This window comes from Oncorhynchus kisutch, linkage group LG12, assembly GCF_002021735.2.
Source record: "Oncorhynchus kisutch isolate 150728-3 linkage group LG12, Okis_V2, whole genome shotgun sequence".
Lineage (NCBI taxonomy): Eukaryota > Metazoa > Chordata > Actinopteri > Salmoniformes > Salmonidae > Oncorhynchus > Oncorhynchus kisutch.
Genome location: NC_034185.2, coordinates 50,076,797 through 50,096,132, shown reverse-complemented (window position 1 = coordinate 50,096,132; position 19,336 = coordinate 50,076,797). Strand labels below are relative to the sequence as shown.

The window sequence follows — 19,336 nt, the reverse complement described above, 5'->3', positions numbered from 1 at the left end:
GAGATAACGACTAAATAGATCATTCCAGACTGTAAATATGATGTCCTTATTTATAACATAGTCACATTCTCATTAAATAATCTGAGTATGGCGAAAAAAAAGACCTGTTGATACAGCCCAACTTATCAAACTGCACAGTTTTGATTTGTAAAGTTCAAAAATAGTATCGTCTTGCATATTACGATATACCGTCTGGCTCTTCACGATTTATCGTCGATGTCAAATATCACGATAGTTGATTTAATAATATATGTCAGCCCACCCCTATCGGACACCCCATGAATGATGAAGGTAATTCCACCAACGAGCCCAAAAAAATCTAGAGCAGGGAATCTACAAATATGAATCAACAATAAAGATATGGACTTAAGTAAAGGAGCTTTACCGTCATATTCATAGTCCCAGCTGGGCTTCTGAATGGAGTCGCTGTCGGAGACCGAGTTGGAGGGCGGCGGCGGAGGCAGGTTGGGCGCCACGCTGCACACGGCCACCGTCTTGCGGTGTCCGTGCATCGTGTCCGGGTTGAACGTGCTGAACTCGGGGTGCTCGGGGATGGCCGAGCCCTCGAACGAGTTGCGGTCCAGGTTGTTGCGTGAGTCGCTGGGGATGCTGGGTGTGTACGAGCTGGGCCGAACAGGCACCTGCGGCGGAATGTCAGAGTAAATGTTCTTACAAAGCTTTGCGTCAAAGTAGGGTCGCTGGAGGAAGGAGTGCGGCGCTCCTAAGCCTCCCGGGCTGCGCTTGTCGTCGTTAGACTTGGACTTTCTTCGGCACGCCCTCTTGCGGATGACCACGAAGAGGACGACCAGGAGGAAAATGGAGGCCACAAAGACGACAATACCGATGACTTCTTCAAGACCGATGTTCCAGGAGGTGGAGACGAACTCGTTGCGGACCTCGGAGCGGAGTTCGCATAGCCGCCCGATGTTGCCCAGGGAGCAGTTGCAGGAATACGAGCCGTAGGTGTTCTGGCATTGGCCGCCGTTGGAGCACGGGTTCTTCAGGCACTCGTCCACATCACTGAGGCACCTGCACCACGACAAAGGACGGGGAGGATTAGAAGAGAGTAGCACATTAACAGTAAAAGATAGTAGTTTGGAAAATCTACTACTGGAAAAATGGTAGCTTTGAGAAGTAAGACGGCAAACCTTTGCGCACACATACCTGTCACCCTGGAATCCCTGTTCACACTCACACACAGGACCATCCAGACTGTCAATGCACTTCCCACTGTTTTTACAGGGGTTGTCTGTGCAGTATGGCCCCACCTGGCACCTGTAGTGGAAAATAAAAATACTAAACACAGCAGCCTAGACCAAAGAGTAATGAGAAATAACAGTATTATTTCCTGGCAGTCACTGGTCCGATGCTTAATCCTAATATCTTAAATACTAAGAATCCAAAACATACGTCATTTTATAGAGAATTATCTACAGTTTAAGTCGAAAGTTCACATACACCTTAGCCAAATACATTTAAACTCAGCTTTTCACAATTCCTGACATTTAATCCTTGTAAAAATACCCCGTCTTCGGTGAGTTAGAATCACCAGTTTATTTTAAGAATGTGAAATGTCAGAATAATAGTAATAATAGTAGAGAGAATGATTTATTTCAGCTTTAATTTCTTTCATCACATTCCCAGTGGGCCAGAAGTTTACATACACTCAATTAGTATTTGGTAGCATTGCCTTCAAATTGTTTAACTTGGGTCAAATGTTTCGGGTAGCCTTCCACAAGCTTCCCACAATAAATTCGGTGAATTGTGGCCCATTCCTCCTGACAGAGCTGGTGTAACTGAGTCAGTTTTGTAGGCCTCCTTGCTCAAAACACGCTTTTTCAGTTCTGCCTACACATTTTCTATGGGATTGAGGTCAGGGCTTTCTGATGGCCACTCCAATACCTTGACTTTGTTGTCCTTAAGCCATTTTGCCACAACTTTGGAAGTATGCTTGGGGTCATTGTCCATTTGGAAGACCCCTTTGCAACCAAGCTTTAACTTATGTCTTGAGATGTTGCTTCAATATATCCACATAATTTTCTTTGCTCATGGTGCCATCTATTTTGTGAAGTGCACCAGACCCTCCTGCAGCAAAGCACCCCCACAACATGATGCTGCCACCCTCGTGCTTCACGGTTGGGATGGTGTTCTTCGGTTTGCAAGCCTCCCCCTTTTCCTCCAAACATAACGACGGTCCGTTCTATTTTTGTTTCATCAGACCAGAGGACATTTCTCCAAAAAGTACCATCTTTGTCCCCATGTGCAGATGCAAACCGTAGTCTGTCTTTTTTTGGAGCAGCGGCTTCTTCCGTGCTGAGTGGACTTTTCAGTTTAGGACTTGTTTTACTGTGGATAAAAATACTTTTGTACCTGTTTCCTCCAGAATCTTCACAAGGTCCTTTGCTGTTGTTCTGGGACAGATTAGCACATTTTGAACCAAAGTACGGTCATCTCTAGAAGACAGAACGCGTCTCCTTCCTGAGCAGTATGACGGCTGCGTGGACCCATGGTGTTTACACTTGCATACTATTGTTTGTACAGATGAACGTGGTACCTTCAGGTGGTTGGAAATTGCTCCCAAGGATGAACCAGACTTGTGGATGTCTACATTCTGTTTCTGAGGTCTTGGCTGATTTCTTTTTCTTTTTCTCTTTTACCTTTCTTTTACTATTTTACAAGTCAGTTAAGAACAAATTCTTATTTTCAATGACGGCCTAGGAACAGTGGGTTAACTGCCTGCTCAGGGGCAGAACGACAGATTTGTACCTTGTCAGCCCGGGGATTTGAACTTGCAACCTTCCGGTTACTAGTCCAACACTCGAACCACTAGGCTACCCTGCCGCCATGATGTCAAGCAAAGAGGCACTGAGTTTGAAGGTAGGCCTTGAAATACATCCACAGGTACACCTCCAATTGACTCAAATGATGTCAATTAGCCCATCAGAAGTTTCTAAAGCAATGACATAATTTTCAGAAATTTTCCAAACGGTTTAAAGGCACAGTCAACTTAGTGTATGTAAACTTCTGGCCCACTGGAATTGTGATACAGTGAATTATACGTGAAATAATCTGTCTGTAAACAATTGTTGGAAAAATTACTTGTGTCAAGCACAAAGTAGATGTCCTAACCAACTTGCCAAAACAATAGTTTGTTAACAAGAAATTTGTGGAGTGGTTGAAAAAGGAGTTTTAATGATTCCAACCTAAGTGTATGTAAACGTCTTGACTTCAACTGTATATGTTCGCATGTGATTTCAGCGCCGCAGAAATGCTCAATGCCGTTTCCTACAGATCAACTCCTCCGGTTTTCATCAACATGAGCTCAGGATCGATGTTCATTTCAGAGTGAGCTAACAGAGAGCTAACGTTTTACACTTGATGGAGAATACCGAGCCCTGGACATGAGCAAAAAAAACAATTACGGAATGATGGATTTGGGAACGCAGTTAAGCCGAGATCGTTTCCTCTACAACACATGCCAAAACAGAATATATGTATTTTTTAAAGATTTGATCCAAACATTGAAATTGGTAAGAGGGCATCATTTTCTTTTATACCATGTTTATAACAAGTAATAAATCATTATATCTGTCAGCTTTAACCAGCACTATTTTAGCAAATGTTTGGAAAAATGTCTCGTCTGAGCTCCCGAATCTATAATTAAACTTTAACCCTTAAAACAGTCACGATGGAAATAAAAGTATCATAAATATGACTGAGACAGATCCATACCGTTGTCCTGAGTACTGCCCTCTGCACTGGCAGTAGAGGTCGTCGCCGCGCGGAACGCAGGTTCCCCCGTACAGGCAGGGGTTGGAGGCACATGGGCTGATGCCAATCTCACAGTGAGTACCCATGAACGAAGCCTTGCACTTACAGAAGTATCCTGGAGAAATAGCAGAGAAGGCATAAGAAAAAAATGTAGGGCATTTCTATTGTAGTTCTAAGGTCATTTCTTGATGTCTGCGTTCACAGGGCTCCTGGGGAGAAATATAATTGGTCTTTGTGTTGATTAGAATAGAGGCGCTGGACAGACTGAGGGATACAGATTGTGGGTTAAACGGGTTTGGCTTGAGGACTGAAGATTACAGCTGTATACTTTAACTTTAGGTTTCAGAAACACACATTTGGATGATAAAGTAATTATTATCTTTAAATAATCCAACGTTGAGGATTATAAGCAGGCTAGGTTGAGGAGTATAACTAAGCGACTTGAATAAACACAACACCAGGCGACAAAAACCACAACGGGAACCCCGTACCTCCGTTGGCCAGTGAGGAGCAGCTGCCCCCGTTGGTGCAGGGGTTGCTGGAGCAGCCCTCGGCGGCGGGCGCCAGCACGCACCCGGGCGCCACGTCCACCACGTCCTCCAGCACGGCGTGGGCACCACGCGCCTTGGTGTTGAGCGGCAATTCTTGGCCGTTGAGCACGATGGCTTCCACGCAGCCTCGGAGCCCATTGGTGACGGGCAAGCTGCGACCGTGGCGCCCAGCGGTAGAGGAGGCGTGCTGGCGCACGTGCCCGCCGAAGTAGACGCTGTTGTCCAGGTTGAGTGTGCGCAGAGTACCGGGCGCTGTGCCTGAGGCGGCGTGCACGCGGTCCAGGACTAGTTTGGCGTAGTTGCCATCCACCTCAAGGGTGACCGTGTGCCAGTCGCCGTCGTTGACCTGGGTGCTGTGTACAGAGACGATTCCCGGGCCGCTTCCGCAGTCAAACTTGTACTGTAGGCGGCCATTCACAATCTGACAGAGGGAGAGAGAGAGAGAAAGGAGAGTTAGGCCCCGTCCAGATTGAACAGTTAGTCTCTACCCACCATAGTAACTAATGTAGATCTAACCTGACTGGATAAATATAAGCAATATGGCTAAATGTTCACCTAGCCACGGTGGGGCTACCATAATTAAGCAATAAGGGCACGAGGGGGTGTGGTATATGACGCATAATGTGAACGTTAAATTGGAAATTCCACGAAGAGCACAATCTGGTACCATTGTCTACTGTACAGTTTACACGCACAGATATTTAACACTAGATTACTACTATTCGCAGTATCTAGTCTAGAGGTGCGGTATTTCTAGAGTCGACCAGGGCCGCTCCGGCAGGGCAGAAATTTGACACACTGACTTGTTGGAATGGTGGCATCCTATGACGGTGCCACGTTGAAAGTGACTGAGCTCTGCAGTCAGGCCGTTCTACTGCCAATGTTTGTCTGCGGAGATTGCATGGCGGTGTGCTCGATTTTATACACCAGCAATGGGTATGACTGAAACAGCCAAATCCACTCATTTGAAGGTCTGTCCACATACTTTTGCACATATAGCGCATCTCACAGTATGACATTATGTCTTGTGATATTCAGGCTAACTCCCTTGGAGCCCTAGGCCGCGTCACAAATGGCACCCTATTCCCTGTATAGTGCACTACTTTTCACCAGAGCCCTATATGGGCCCTGCTCAAAAGTAGTGCACTATATAGGGAATAGCTGATCCTCTGGCAACCAGACAGTACCACAGAGAGGAATGTGTGAGAAAGTGCTTTCCGCTTCCCTCCCAGCATTCCCTTCAAATAGCACGGCTGCGTGTTGTTTTACATGCAGCCCACCACCGCATTCCCAGAGCCCTTTCACGTGAGGATGAAAAATGGCCGACTAAGACCAACAGCACACAGCGGGGTGGCCCCCGAGGGCAGGTCCTGGCAGCTAGCGCTTATCAAGCCGTTTCCTACACAGGATAACGTGGGCTAATACGAGGATTGGGCATGAGACTGGGAGCTGGAGCAGCAGACTCAGAATAAATAGGACAGTACCCACAGCACAGACAAGAAAGGGGTTTGTTTACAGCGATTTCATGCCCAAGCCGGGGGGGGGGGGGGGGGGGGGGGGACTATGGTGGACTTGAAATGGTGTGGGAAGGAGATCTTTTATCATCTGTAGCTAGTAGCTAGAATCTGGCGCCTTTCTCGCATGGACACGACGCACACTGTGTTTGACCTTTGACCCACCTCCAGGATGCTGTAGTCGGTGCCCTTGGCGTACATGACGGTGGCGTGGCTGGAGAAGGTCCTCAGCCTAAGGGACAGCTTCATCTCCTCCTTATTCTCATTCTCCATCAAACGGTACTTCACATAGCCCGTCCCGCTGAACGTCAGGGACTGGCCGTCTGAGAGGGGAGGAGGGGAGGGATAAAGAGAGGTAAGGAAAAGTATGCGGGGGAGAGAGTAAGAGGAGGGAGAGACTGATAACTAGGCAGTGAGTACAGAGACCAAACAAACAGTAGGTTAAGAGAGAGGGAGAGAGAGAGAGAGATATCAAGGGAGAGAGAGAGAGAGAGCGAGAGAGAGCGAGAGAGAGAGATATCAAGGGAGAGAGAGCGAGGGAAAGAGAGAGAGAGAGAGAGATATCAAGGGAGAGAGAGCGAGGGAAAGAGAGAGAGAGAGAGAGAGAGAGAGAGAGAGAGAGAGAGAGAGAGAGATATCAAGGGAGAGAGAGCGAGGGAAAGAGAGAGAGTCAGACAGGATGAGAGGTGAGTCTGGTCTTACCGGAGCACTTGCCCTGCTTGCCACCATCTGGACACACGCAGCTATACCTGGCCTCCTTCCGGTCTGCCACACACTCCATGCCCTCTGGACAGGGGCTGGCATCACACAGCTTGTTCACCGTGGGGCATTTGCCACCTGGAACAACAACGCGAGCCAAGATGAAGCCAGGATGGCATGGGGTCAGGGGTGTGGTGGTTTAGGTGTGTCTGTGTGTGATGGGGCGGGAGGGGTAAAGGTATGTGTGTTTTGTGTGTGTGTGTTTTGTGTGTGTGTGTGTCTGTTTATATGCATCTATGCCTATGTGTATGTGTGTTTGTGAGTGATTGGGGCGGGAGGAGTAAAGGTGTGTGTGTTTTGCGTGTGTGTGTGCGTGTCTGTTTATGAGCAGCTATGCCTTTGTGTGTGTCTCTGTGTGTGTTTAGGCCTATGTACGTCTCTGTGTGTCTGTCAGTACCTTCACATTGGCAGGTAGCCGTGCGCTGGTGTCGTGGCGTGACGAAGCTGAGGCGGGCCGTGCTATAGGTGGACATGGTCGCCCTGTCCAGGCTGATGACCTCGTCGCAGAAGCGCAGCGGGCAGTCCACGCCGGCGCACAGCTTCTTGACCACGCGCACGATGCGCACGCCCGTCATTTCCTCGATGACCGCCGCAGACGAGTTGAGCTTGCGGAAGACCACCTGGAGGAGCAATGGGACAGACGTTAAAAAGACTGAACGGTCGACATGAAGTCCTTACATTGAAATGAACATGTCCGTGGAACACAGTGCGGCGAACTCAGGGGTGGCTCTTGCCGGGACCAGCAACCGTCGACCCGACCCTTTAGCCATTGCACCAAGAGATCTACTAAAGTTGCTAGATGTTATTTTGATGTGCACCGCCTAATGATCGCATTTTTGATTGTTCTTCATGTTGAATTCTAGAGTTTTGATTCTATTTCACAACTGTAAATACATTCCGTCAATTTCTGCGGTTGCCTGTCTTCTTTTCTTACTTTTATGTTCGTAGAAGAAAGACAGCCATTTTAAAAAGCTATTTATACATAGTTTGCCATATTATATGTTAGTGGAAAGGTAATATCACTATCATCATGATTACAAGCATTATATTGCCTTATATTATTAGATGTGTTTTTATTAATGCGTATTATAACCTCATTGGCTCGTGAAACAAAGTCACTATCGTTGCTACATATTGATAAAGTGCTGTTCTAGAATCAGTTTTGCCTTTCAGATCGCTATTAACAGGACTGATCTGGACAGGGGGAGGAGCTGATCCTAGATCAGCACTCCTACTCGGAGACGTTTTTTTTTTTGTGAAGGAGCCGTGGTCATGGTTCTTACCTCCTGTGGCTGGTAGGGACTCCCAGACTTCTCCAGAGCCAGTAGAACATCCAGGTCTCCTGTCCCCTGCTCCGAGGGCTGCAGACTAACCAGCTGCACCTCGCTGCGTCTCACCCCCGCTATGTTCCTCAGCGCCCGCTGGAACATACGCCAGTAGTCGCCGACGAACTCCTCTGGGGCGATGGCGGCGAAGCGCACGGCGATGGAGTTGTCCAGCGCCTGGCGTGTCGCCTGGCGCACGTGCACGTTCACGTCGGCCGTCGCCGAAAAGCGCCCGTCGGTGACGGTGACGTTGAGCGGGTAGTGGCCCACGTCGAGTGGGCGCTGGGCGATGACTTTGCCGTCCGCGGCGGAGACGGCGAACAGAGCGTCTTCGCCGTTATCCGAGGACGATGAAGGTGCGAGACGGTACGTTAGCGTGTCGTAAATGTCCTGGTCGGTGGCGTGGATTTTGCCGAGCACGCCGCCGGGGTACTCCTCGCCGGCGACAGAGATGTAGATGTCCAGCGGGAAGACGGCAGGCGGGTAGACACTCTCGTCGATGACCCGGATGCTGATGTAGGCCGTGGAGAGGAGCTGGGGCTTGCCGCTGTCGGCCACCTGGAGGAGGGAGAAAAGGGAGAGGGATGAGTCACACTCTGCGTCTGTTGCAAAAGAGAGAGAGCGAGAGAGAGACCCAAATTGTGAGGTGACCCAACTAAAAGCTTTCATGTGATTCTCAGAAACTCAGACGAGGACTTAGGCCCGGTTAGAAAATGTCTCCGAAACCGAAGACACAACTCACCCATTTGACCGTTTCCATGCATTCGAGTTAACAAACACATCATTTCTAACAACGGATGAGCCCAAATAACTGCCACCATTTAGGCAATAACGTTAACGCAGCCTGACCCAACTCTCACTCCGCAATCCCCACATCGCCTACACACGAGGCAACAGCATAACTACACTAGACCGAGGATTGACCATCACTCCTCCAGCCGCACGGCAGTGTGCTTGTTTACTATACGACATCGTAGCCACATCGTTAACTTATCTTCCAAGGGAGCTTAGGAGAATGTCCAGATGACAGACAGAGTACAGCAACAACAAAACAAACAAGACAAAACATTGAAAGTGCTCCATATCTCTTTGCCATTCAAATCGCCGTGTGGCTGTACGCAGCGCCACTTTCCCACGCTAGAGGGAGCTTACGCTCTTCCATTCTCCTGGGGCTGAACCTGCTCGTCCACCGACACCCAGGTCCAAAAGGACTGCCTGCAGAACGGCTGAAGGGCCCACGTGCTCAGACTAATAAACACCCGACCTGAATTTGAAAGGGCGTTTACACGTCCAGAGGCGCCGCGGCATTTCGAGTCCGCCCCGAGAATGACATCGCCAAACCCCACAGGACAAAAAACGGAATCCCGCGTGTTCAGGAGGATTGCCAAATGTTAAAGAGAGAAATACACTGTGTAGAACAGATAGAATTGTCCGTCAGACAGAGTAGGGGGAAACAGTCTCGGCTCTATTCCATCTATTTCTATCTGCAGCGTTCCCGAACGTCAGTCGGAGTCGAGGAATCGCACTTCTTTCACATCCGCCTACTCCTTTTCTCCTCGGGGAGAGAGAGTGGGCAGTAGTTCACCGACTGGCAACACGCGAGCTGGCTGCAGAGCTCTCCACTATGCCTCTCATGTGAGACATTCTGCCTTGCACTCTGATTCAATCGGTGTGAGAGAGGGCAGCGGGACTTAAAAAAAAAAATGCATGGTGATTATTTCGATTTGATGCTATAGATCTTGTCATCATTATGATGTCTCTAAGAGAGGTTTATCACAGTGGGCAGCTGCAGAGGATGAGAAAGAGAGGTAAGTATAAGTATTATGGAGGAGTAGAGGGGGTGGAGAGAGAAAGAGAGCAAGAAAGAGATACAGAGAGAGAGATACAGAGTGAAAGAGAAATACAGAGAGAGAGAGAGAGAGAGAGAGAGAGAGAGAGAGATACAGAGAGCGAGAGAGAGAGATACAGAGAGATACAGAGAGAGAGAGAGAGAGAGATACAGAGAGATACAGAGAGAGAGGGAAAGAAAGAGAAACAGAAGGAAACAGTAATAGAAGGAGAGAAAGTGTCCAACCAACACCATGCCTCGTCTCTCCATACGCTCCCACAGTACCTGGACATTCAGCAGGTAGTTCTCCTTGGTTTTCCTCTTCAGCTCTTCCACCACCAACAGCGCCCCCTGTTGGTTCACCTCGAACACACCGCCCTCATTACCGTCGATAATGGCGAAGACAAACGGCGGCCCGTTGTGCGTGGCGTCCCGGTCAGTCACAATGAGCTGGACAACCGTGGTCCCCATTGGACGATTCTCCTGCGGGAAAAGGAAGTGGTTGAGACTTACAATTCAGGAGGTACTGTAGGCAGTAACGAATGCTTGCTACGTGTGTGAGAGAGCTGGAGAGGGGATTTTATGTGGGAATCAATCTTGTGAAGCAATCTTTTTCTTCCTCGAAGGCTAAGCGATGTCTGCGCACAGATACCAAATCCCTGTATCAGATTTTAGAGTTTCTCCGAAATGACGTTTCTGGTTTTCACTGTCGGCTCCTCAAAAGTAAAGACAGAGATACCTGACGGTGCATCAACTATCCTTATTTGCCCAATCTGTCCCTCCACTCGTCTCTCCCTTCCTCCCTGATACAAAAAAAAAGTAGCTTTCCTCCTTATTAACGCTCATCTTTCGAATCCTTACACCTTCAGTCATCTCACCCAGTCTTTCTTCATTTCCACCCCTCATCCCTCCCTCCCTCTATCCTCTCCTCTCACCAGCTCTTCTCTCCATCTTTACCAGCACCTTTCCCTCTACACCACCTTCACTAGCCTCCTCCCTCCCTCCCGCTCTCCTCACCTGGATGACGAGGCTGTAGTTGGCAGGGGAGAAGAGGGGCGGGTTGTCGTTGACGTCAGACACGTCGATGTTGACCGTGGCGCTGCTGGAGCGGGCCGGAACGCCGTTGTCCGACGCCAGCACAGTCAGGGTGTATCCCGATGTCTGACGGGGGAGGGGGGGGGGGGGGCGAGAGAGAGAGAGAGAGAGAGAGAGAGAATAAAAACTTCACTCTGTACTGCTTTTGAAAGCGATACTGCAAAGCTGACTGGTAAACTGTATCTGCTATTAATTTAGATTGCCGTGTACAGTGCAATTAAGGTGTCACTGAAGACAGAATTAGATGTCCACACACACACACACACACATCAATGAATATGTGAAGTAGCTTATATACATTGACTGTGAACTTCACAGACATTTCACAGATATGCATTTGAATGTATTTCCATCAATGCCCATCCATTATAGAATGTTTCACCATACCGTCTCTCTGTCTAGCTGGCGTGCCACTTTGACCTCTCCCCTGATTGGGTCAATGGTGAAGGGACTGCCCTGGTTCCCCTCCACGATGGAGTAACGCACGTGGTTACAGGCTGGCCCGTCTGCGTCCTCCGCCATCACCTACGACCCGGGAGAACAGGAGAGAGGAAGAGTCACGGGCCAGCTGTCTAGGACGACCCACACACAGGGCGTAGACTTACACACACACACCTGCGCTGACACGAGACCGCGGGACAAAGATGTTCACACATACAAACCTGGGCTGTATAGAAAACGGATCCCAGGGGAAATCAGGGGGATGGAGAGGATTTGCACGCGTGTGTGACACGGGGCAGGTGTAGAAATCAAATTTTTTAACATGGATCATTTCCATTCGGTTTGATTAGACACAGTTGATAAATGGACAAGGGGGGGGTGGTGGGATGTATAGAAAAAAGGGAGAGAGAAAGTGACGGCTCAGTGAGTCACCCACCGTTAACTTAGTGTGTGTGTGTCTGCTACAGTCGGGTGAACACGAAGAGAGGAGGACCTCATTTTACTCTGCTACACCAGAAGGTGAGAGAGAGATAGAGAGAGAGAGACACAGAGAGAGAGAGAGAGAGAGAGAGAGAGAGAGAGAGAGAGAGAGAGAGAGAGAGACAGAGAGAGAGAGAGAGACAGAGATACAGAGAGAGAGAGACAGATAAAGAGATACAGAGAGAGAGAGAGACAGATACAGATACAGAGATACAGAGAGAGAGAGAGACAGATACAGAGATAGAGAGAGAGAGACAGAGAGAGAGAGACAGATAGAGATACAGAGAGAGAGAGACAGATAGAGATACAGAGAGAGAGAGAGACAGATACAGAGATACAGAGAGAGAGAGAGACAGATAGAGATACAGAGAGAGAGAGAGACAGATAGAGATACAGAGAGAGAGAGAGACAGGTACAGATACAGAGAGAGAGAGAGAGACAGGTACAGATACAGAGAGAGAGAGAGACAGGTACAGATACAGAGAGAGAGAGAGACAGGTACAGATACAGAGAGAGAGAGAGACAGATACAGAGATACAGAGAGAGAGAGAGAGAGATACAGAGATAGAGAGAGAGAGACAGAGAGAGAGAGACAGATAGAGATACAGAGAGAGAGAGACAGATAGAGATACAGAGAGAGAGAGAGACAGATAGAGATACAGAGAGAGAGAGAGACAGATAGAGATAGAGAGAGATACCTGTTGCCACAAGAAAAGGGCAACCAATGAAGAACAAACACCATTGTAAATACAACCCATATTTATGCTTATTTATTTTCCCTTGTGTACCCTTAACCATTTGTACATTGTTGCAACACTGTATATATACGTAATATGACATTTGTAATGTCTTTATTGTTTTGAAACTTCTGTATGTGTAATGTTTACTGTTCATTTTTATTGTTTATTTCACTTTTGTATATTATCTACCTCACTTGCTTTGGCAATGTTAACACATGTTTCCCATGCCAATAAAGCCCCTTGAATTGAATTGAGAGAGAGAGAGAGATACAGAGATACAGAGAGAGAGAGAGAGAGAGAGAGAGATACAGAGAGGCGAGTGAGAGAGGCGAGTGAGAGAGGCGAGTGAGAGAGAGAGAGAGAGAGAGAGAGAGAGAGAGAGAGAGAGAGAGAAACAGAGAGATACAGAGAGAGAGAGATACAGAGAGGCGAGTGAGAGAGAGAGAGAGAGAGAGATACAGAGAGGCGAGTGAGAGAGAGAGAGAGAGAGATACAGAGAGGCGAGTGAGAGAGAGAGAGAGAGAGAGAGATACAGAGAGGCGAGTGAGAGAGAGAGAGAGAGAGAGATACAGAGAGGCGAGTGAGAGAGAGAGGCGAGTGAGAGAGAGAGAGAGAGAGAGAGAGAGAGAGAGAGAGGAACTGAAAGACTAGTTAAGATAATGGGATGGGGTGTACAGTGATTGAAAAGGTATTTTAGGAGGGGGAGGGAAATGGAAGGAAAGTGACAAACGTGACAGGAGCAGACTGCCTATACAACGGTAGGGACTCACTGCAATGACAAAACATCTCTAGGTTTGAACGCAAGCCAAACAAACTCGAATATACACATTCAGCAAATTTTGTAGGCTTTCTTTCATCTTCTAGTTGCAAAGGGAAACACCAGACCAAATGATCAGAACGGTCACTCATCGGTCAACTCACCGCCACCACCGTCTTGCCGGGCTCTGCGTCCTCGGCCACCACGGCGGCGTAGGTGGCCTGGCCGAAGGCGGGGCTGTTGTCGTTGACGTCCGTCAGGTTGATGTTGACCGTGGCCATGTCGCTGAGCGGCGGCGTGCCCCCGTCCGTGGCCTCCACCGTCAGGTAGTACTCGTGGGACGTCTCAAAGTCCAGCGGCTCGATGACGAAGATGTCACCTGCGGGGGGAGACGAAAGACGGAGAGGGAGGATAGGTTACGTTACCGTCCAACGTACACAACAGAAATGTCATCTGCTACGCAGGTCGACGTTTACTGAGCGATGTCCCATTCGATAGGCCAGCTGCAACGTCAATACTGGCTCGATTGCAAAAATTCAGGAAAACAAAACGGAGCTTTTTGGTCTTAAGTAAAGGTCAGGCCTTAGGGTTAGCAGCGTGGCTAAGGTTAGGGTTCAAATCAGATTTGATGACCTTGTGGCAGTGCCAGCTAGTGACCACTCTGCAGAGCTGCCTCCAGAACAACATTCATTACGAAAAAACGCTAACCTGCTACAAATACACACAGAGGTTGGAGAAGATGATAGTCATACTATGGTGCCCCAGGTGACTGGGGAGACACATAAAGAAGAGGGAGAGGAGAAGAGAGGAGAGGAAGAGAGAGAGAGAGATACAGAGAGAGATAGAGAGAGAGAGAGAAACATACCAGTCCGGGGATCGACACTGAACATGCCGTGCTCGTTCCCGCTCACGATGGCGTAGGCGATCTCCCCGTTGGCCTCGATGTCCCGGCTGGCGGCGTGCACTCTCAGCAGCTGCGTGCCCACCGCCACGTCCTCCGAAACGCCCGCCACGTACTCGCGGTGCTCGAACACGGGCGGGTTGTCGTTGATGTCCAGCACGGAGACCGTGACGCGGGAGAGGGACGAAAGGCGTCGGGGGGAGCCTTGGTCGGAGGCGCGCGCTTTGAGCTCGTACACGGCCCGCGCCTCGCGGTCCAGGGGCTTTTTTAACGCGACGACGCCGGTACGCTCGTCCACGGAGAAGTGGCCGTCGGCTGAGTCGGCGAGGGAGTAGAGGATGTTGCTGTTCAAGCCTGGGAGGAGACAGAGAGAGATCATGTTGAAAACATATAGACTAAAATCAAGGTAATGTGTAGAGTCTGATAATCTGATAAGAGCAGTATACTAAATGTTCTTCTGAGTGGCAGTTCATTATCGCTTTGCGCTTGTTGGAAAGGAAAACCGTAAACAACCCAAACGTCACCTGCATGTACCTCCTCAGCAGTACAGCCACACACTCCTGAGTACCGATACTTTTTCATATCAGCCTTTCAACACAACATACCCTTTTCACCAACCGAAAGCATTAACAACGTAATCACGCCAGTCGCACCTTGTAATAACACCTCGCCGCTTCCCGACAGGGTGGTCCAATAACGAGACAGAGACGGATGTGGACAATAACCATACTGCCTTTTCTGCAGGTGGCCCACATCTCACACACACAAACACACACCCCTCATCTGCGCATCTCATTACGACTAAAGAGACCCGGCCTGCGTCCCAAATGGCACTCTATTCGACAGTGCACTACTTTGGACCGGGGCCCTATGGGTCAAAAGTAGTGCACTACAAAGGGAACAGGATGCCATTTAGGATGCAAGTTTGTGTCTGCGGGAGCCCGGTTTATTGGCACCTGTTGGTCACCATCGCTTTAATCAGACCAAATTACTCGGCCGACGGAAATAGCTTGCTGACGTTTAAGGGGATCGCACCAAAATCATGAAGCGATCTCGACTCACGTCACCAGACGAGTATACTTCATATCCAGTCTTCTGGAGGTTTCCTCCCACACTCTGGGTCGGATTCCACCAGACCTGATTTTGCCATGTTTATGCTGTACCTTCTAAAACGGCTATTAAAAACGACCTTACTGCTTTCCTCTTGCATCTCTATCTGGTATCTAAAACCAGTCTGCCATTTTACTTCACCACGGGCCAACTAAATGTTCACGTGCTAACTGACAAACTCCACATCCTGCGCCGTGCGTTTGATTGAACTGTGCCTTCTGACGACGGCATTCGCTGAACCTTTATCGACGGCGGTAGCTAAGACCTCAAGCCAAAGTGGCAAGAAGGCTTGTTTCAGTCTAGCGTGAGCCGCATGAACGCTGTTCACCCAATCAAACGAGGGACAGAACAGACACGGAATAGACAGAAACCACTTAAGAAAATAGCAACTGGGGAGAGATGGGAAGAGATAGGAGAATAGAGAGGCAAGAGGTGGGAAGAGAGGGGGGAATAGAGAGGCAAGAGGTGGGAAGAGAGGGGGGAATAGAGAGGCAAGAGGTGGGAAGAGAGGGGAGAATAGAGAGGCAAGAGGTGGGAAGAGAGGGGAGAATAGAGAGGCAAGAGGTGGGAAGAGAGGGGGGAATAGAGAGGCAAGAGGTGGGAAGAGAGGGGGAATAGAGAGGCAAGAGGTGGGAAGAGAGGGGGGAATAGAGAGGCAAGAGGTGGGAAGAGAGGGGGGAATAGAGAGGCAAGAGGTGGGAAGAGAGGGGGGAATAGAGAGGCAAGAGGTGGGAAGAGAGGGGGGAATAGAAAGGAAAGAGATGGGAAGAGCGAGATAGGGGAATAGAAAGGAAAGAGATAGGGGAACAGAGAGGAAAGAGATAGGGGGATAGAGAGAAAAGAGAGAGGGGGATAGAGAGGAAAGAGAGAGGGGGATAGAGAGGAAAGAGAGAGGGGGATAGAGAGGAAAGAGAGAGGGGGATAGAGAGGAAAGAGATGGGAAGAGAGAGATAGGGGGATAGAGAGAAAAGAGAGAGGGGGATAGAGAGAAAAGAGAGAGGGGGATAGAGAGGAAAGAGAGAGGGGGATAGAGAGGAAAGAGAGAGGGGGATAGAGAGGAAAGAGAGAGGGGGATAGAGAGGAAAGAGAGAGGGGGATAGAGAGGAAAGAGAGAGGGGGATAGAGAGGAAAGAGAGAGGGGGATAGAGAGGAAAGAGAGAGGGGGATAGAGAGGAAAGAGAGAGGGGGATAGAGAGGAAAGAGATGGAAAGAGAGAGATAGGGGAATAGAGGAAAGAGTGAGAGAGAAAATAAAGAGAAAGAGAGAGAGATATAGAAGAAACAGAGAAAGGAATGTTTCAGCATAACTTCTCCCTTTAACGCCAATTATGGTCATCAACCAGCTTCCTGGTTTGTCTGGTTCTTTTCCCCCAGACCACTTTGAGACCCGACGCCATGGCAGTGGGCACACAGCAGGGGCAATGACGCGAGTACGCTTGAAAGTATCAAACATCTTCAACCCAAATAAGCCGGTCTAGATAGCACAACTGGTGCAGGGAACTGGCAGTGCTCAAAATGTGTCAACGTTTGAAGCAAAGAGATACTCGGTTCTCAAATGTTGATGATACGCCCCCACCCCCCGAATAGTGAATGAGTCCTCTATCTATCTGACAATGGAGGTCAGTGGAGTTATGCATACTGATGAATCAGTCCAATGGCAGCTGGCTGAGTGAGAGAGAGGGCTGTGTGACCTGGACTGTGGCAAAACGGGTATCTCGTCTCGTCCAGAGTCGTCATAGACGGCATTGACTTTGTTATTTCTCTGCGGGGCAGTGTGTGTGTGGGGCTCTTCAGCTATCCTGGCAATACGGGCAAACGTCAGCCAATACACCTTTTACAAGGCTGGCGATAAAGTTACACACTACAACTACACTACAACTACAGATCTGTGTATGTGATACCAACACGTGTCAAAAGGAGTGCAAATCTCTCTTTCTCTCTCTCTCTCTCTCTCATTTCAAAAGGGCTTTATTGGCATGGGAAACACATGTTAACATTGCCAAAGCAAGTGAAATTGATAATATAACAAAAGTGAAATAAACAATAAATCATATTTATTATTTATTTTTTATTAATTAACAGTAAACATTACATTTCCAAAAGAATAAAGACCTTTGTCTATATACAGTGTTGCGATGTGCAAATAGTTAAAGTACAAAATGCCCTTTGCCTGTCACACAACTTGCTGCTGTGACGACACACGGTGGCATTTCACCCAGTAGATATAGGAGTTTATCAACGTTGGATTCGTTTTTCGGATTCTTTGTGGGTCTGTGTAATCTGAGGGAAGTATGTGTCTCAAATATGGTCATACATTTGGCAGGAGGTTAGGAAGTGCAGCTCAGTTTCCACCTCATTTTGTGGGCAGTGTGCACATGGGCCTGTCTTCCCGAGAGCCATGTCTGCCTGCGGCGGCCTCTCAAGATAGAAAAGCTACGGTATACTCACTGGGTCTGTACATAGTCAAAGCTTTCCTTAAGTTTGGATCAGTCACAGTGGTCAGGTATTCTGCCACTGTGTACTCTCTGTTTAGGGCCAAATATCATTCTAGTTTGCTCTGTTTTTTTGTTAATTCTGTCCAATGTGGGAATGTGTCAAGTAATGATGTTTTTGTTTTGTCATGATTCAGTTGGGTCTAATTGTGTTGCTGTCCTTGGGGATCTGTCGGGTCTGTTTGTGAACAGAGCCCAAGGACCAGCTTGCTTACTCTTCTCCAGGTTCATCTCTCTGTCGGTGATGGCTTTGTTATGGAAGGTTTGGGAATCGCTTCCTTTTAGGTGGTTGCATTTAACGGCCCTTTTCTGGATGTTGATAATTAGCGGGTATCGGCCTAATTCTGCTCTGGACGTATTATCTGTTTTAGGTTGTACACAGAGGATATTTTAGCAGAATTCTGCATGCAGTCTATATTTGGTCTCTCTTCCTCTCTCCCTCCAGCTCCAAATGATCCAAAATATGCCTCCGGCTAAAATTGGACTGAGGGAGGGGGGAGAACCTAATTTCTCCTCTCCTCTTTTCACATATCCTTTAAGTTCACACGAAAGGTAGGGCAGGCTTTAGGAATTCCGTGCTAGTGCGCCAACCCTGGGGGAAGAGCTGTCGAAAAAGCAGACCCCCTTTTGCGCTTCGACTTTCTGGGCGAACGAACGAGCGACCCAGTTCTTACATCCCATTCAATCTGTCAAACTGTCAGTTTTACCAGAAGGACTGAGAGAGAGGGGAGAAGGCAGGACAGGGGGGTGGGGGGGGGGGGTGAGAGAGAGAGAGAGTTTCTCTTCATCCGTACCTAGGCTTTGTGAAGGGAACACGCTGACATGCTCCCCTAGTCTAGAACGCCTTTCCCTGTAAGAGGTGTCATTACCAAACGCCAGTCACGGAAGTCAAATTGGTAGCGTCGCTGAAAGTGGCAACCCTGTCCCATTTTAGAGGAGCTCGCTAATATCAGAGCTCTTGAGTTTAAATATGGCCGCCACACTAACGCTTTCGACTGTCCTCCATTTGAGGGAGTTCTGGGGACAAATCCGTTTAATCGTCTGCTCCTGCTTAGGTGGGTTTCCTGAAACGTGAAGCAAACATATGCCACGTAGCGGACGCTTTAATCCAAAGCGACTAACAGCAGTGCATGCATACATTCCCCGTATGGGTGGCCCCTGTAAGCGCCATTCTCTACCAACAGAACCGCACAGGACGACAAACACAACAACACAAAAGTCATAGAAATGGCAAATAGAAAGTATCCATTAGGTCTTTTCGGAGTCGAGTGCTCGAGGAGAATCGAAATGTCATCCTTGAGACATCATCGCCTGGTGTGAAACGGAGCGGGGATTACTGTGATACTGTGGAGTCAGCGTTTCAGCGGAAAAGCAAAGCGCCTTTACTTCTCAAACAATTCTGTCTCTATTTTCTCAGCAGAAAGATGAATTGTTAGTGACTCGCCTGTTCACAACCAGTTTACGGACGGGTAACGTAGAGCTCCACAGTGGCTATCAGACATGAGCAGAGTGAGACGCAACATACACAATGTGCACAATGTGGAGAGCACCAGGTCGGAGAGCTGAGCATTTG

General features: G+C 48.6%; 1 protein-coding gene across 9 annotated transcripts in view; it reads right to left on the bottom strand.

Moving 5' to 3' along the window:
• LOC109900433 (protocadherin Fat 1) overlaps positions 1 to 19,336 on the bottom strand; it is a 94,858-nt gene that overhangs the window by 5,090 nt on the left and 70,432 nt on the right. For all 9 annotated transcript variants that reach the window (XR_004211992.1, XR_004211993.1, XR_004211994.1 and 6 more), the window contains 13 exons: positions 14,127 to 14,516; positions 13,426 to 13,640; positions 11,231 to 11,368; positions 10,766 to 10,909; positions 10,034 to 10,231; positions 7,879 to 8,478; positions 6,993 to 7,215; positions 6,539 to 6,673; positions 6,002 to 6,159; positions 4,263 to 4,743; positions 3,733 to 3,886; positions 1,165 to 1,275; positions 386 to 1,029 (listed from right to left, as the gene is read on the bottom strand). Coding sequence is in view for 6 of the 9 variants with exons in the window: in XM_031837757.1 (XP_031693617.1) it covers positions 386 to 1,029; positions 1,165 to 1,275; positions 3,733 to 3,886; positions 4,263 to 4,743; positions 6,002 to 6,159; positions 6,539 to 6,673; positions 6,993 to 7,215; positions 7,879 to 8,478; positions 10,034 to 10,231; positions 10,766 to 10,909; positions 11,231 to 11,368; positions 13,426 to 13,640; positions 14,127 to 14,516 (3,591 nt within the window). In the remaining 3 variants the exon portion in view is untranslated. The remainder of the gene's footprint in view (positions 1 to 385; positions 1,030 to 1,164; positions 1,276 to 3,732; positions 3,887 to 4,262; positions 4,744 to 6,001; positions 6,160 to 6,538; positions 6,674 to 6,992; positions 7,216 to 7,878; positions 8,479 to 10,033; positions 10,232 to 10,765; positions 10,910 to 11,230; positions 11,369 to 13,425; positions 13,641 to 14,126; positions 14,517 to 19,336) is intronic.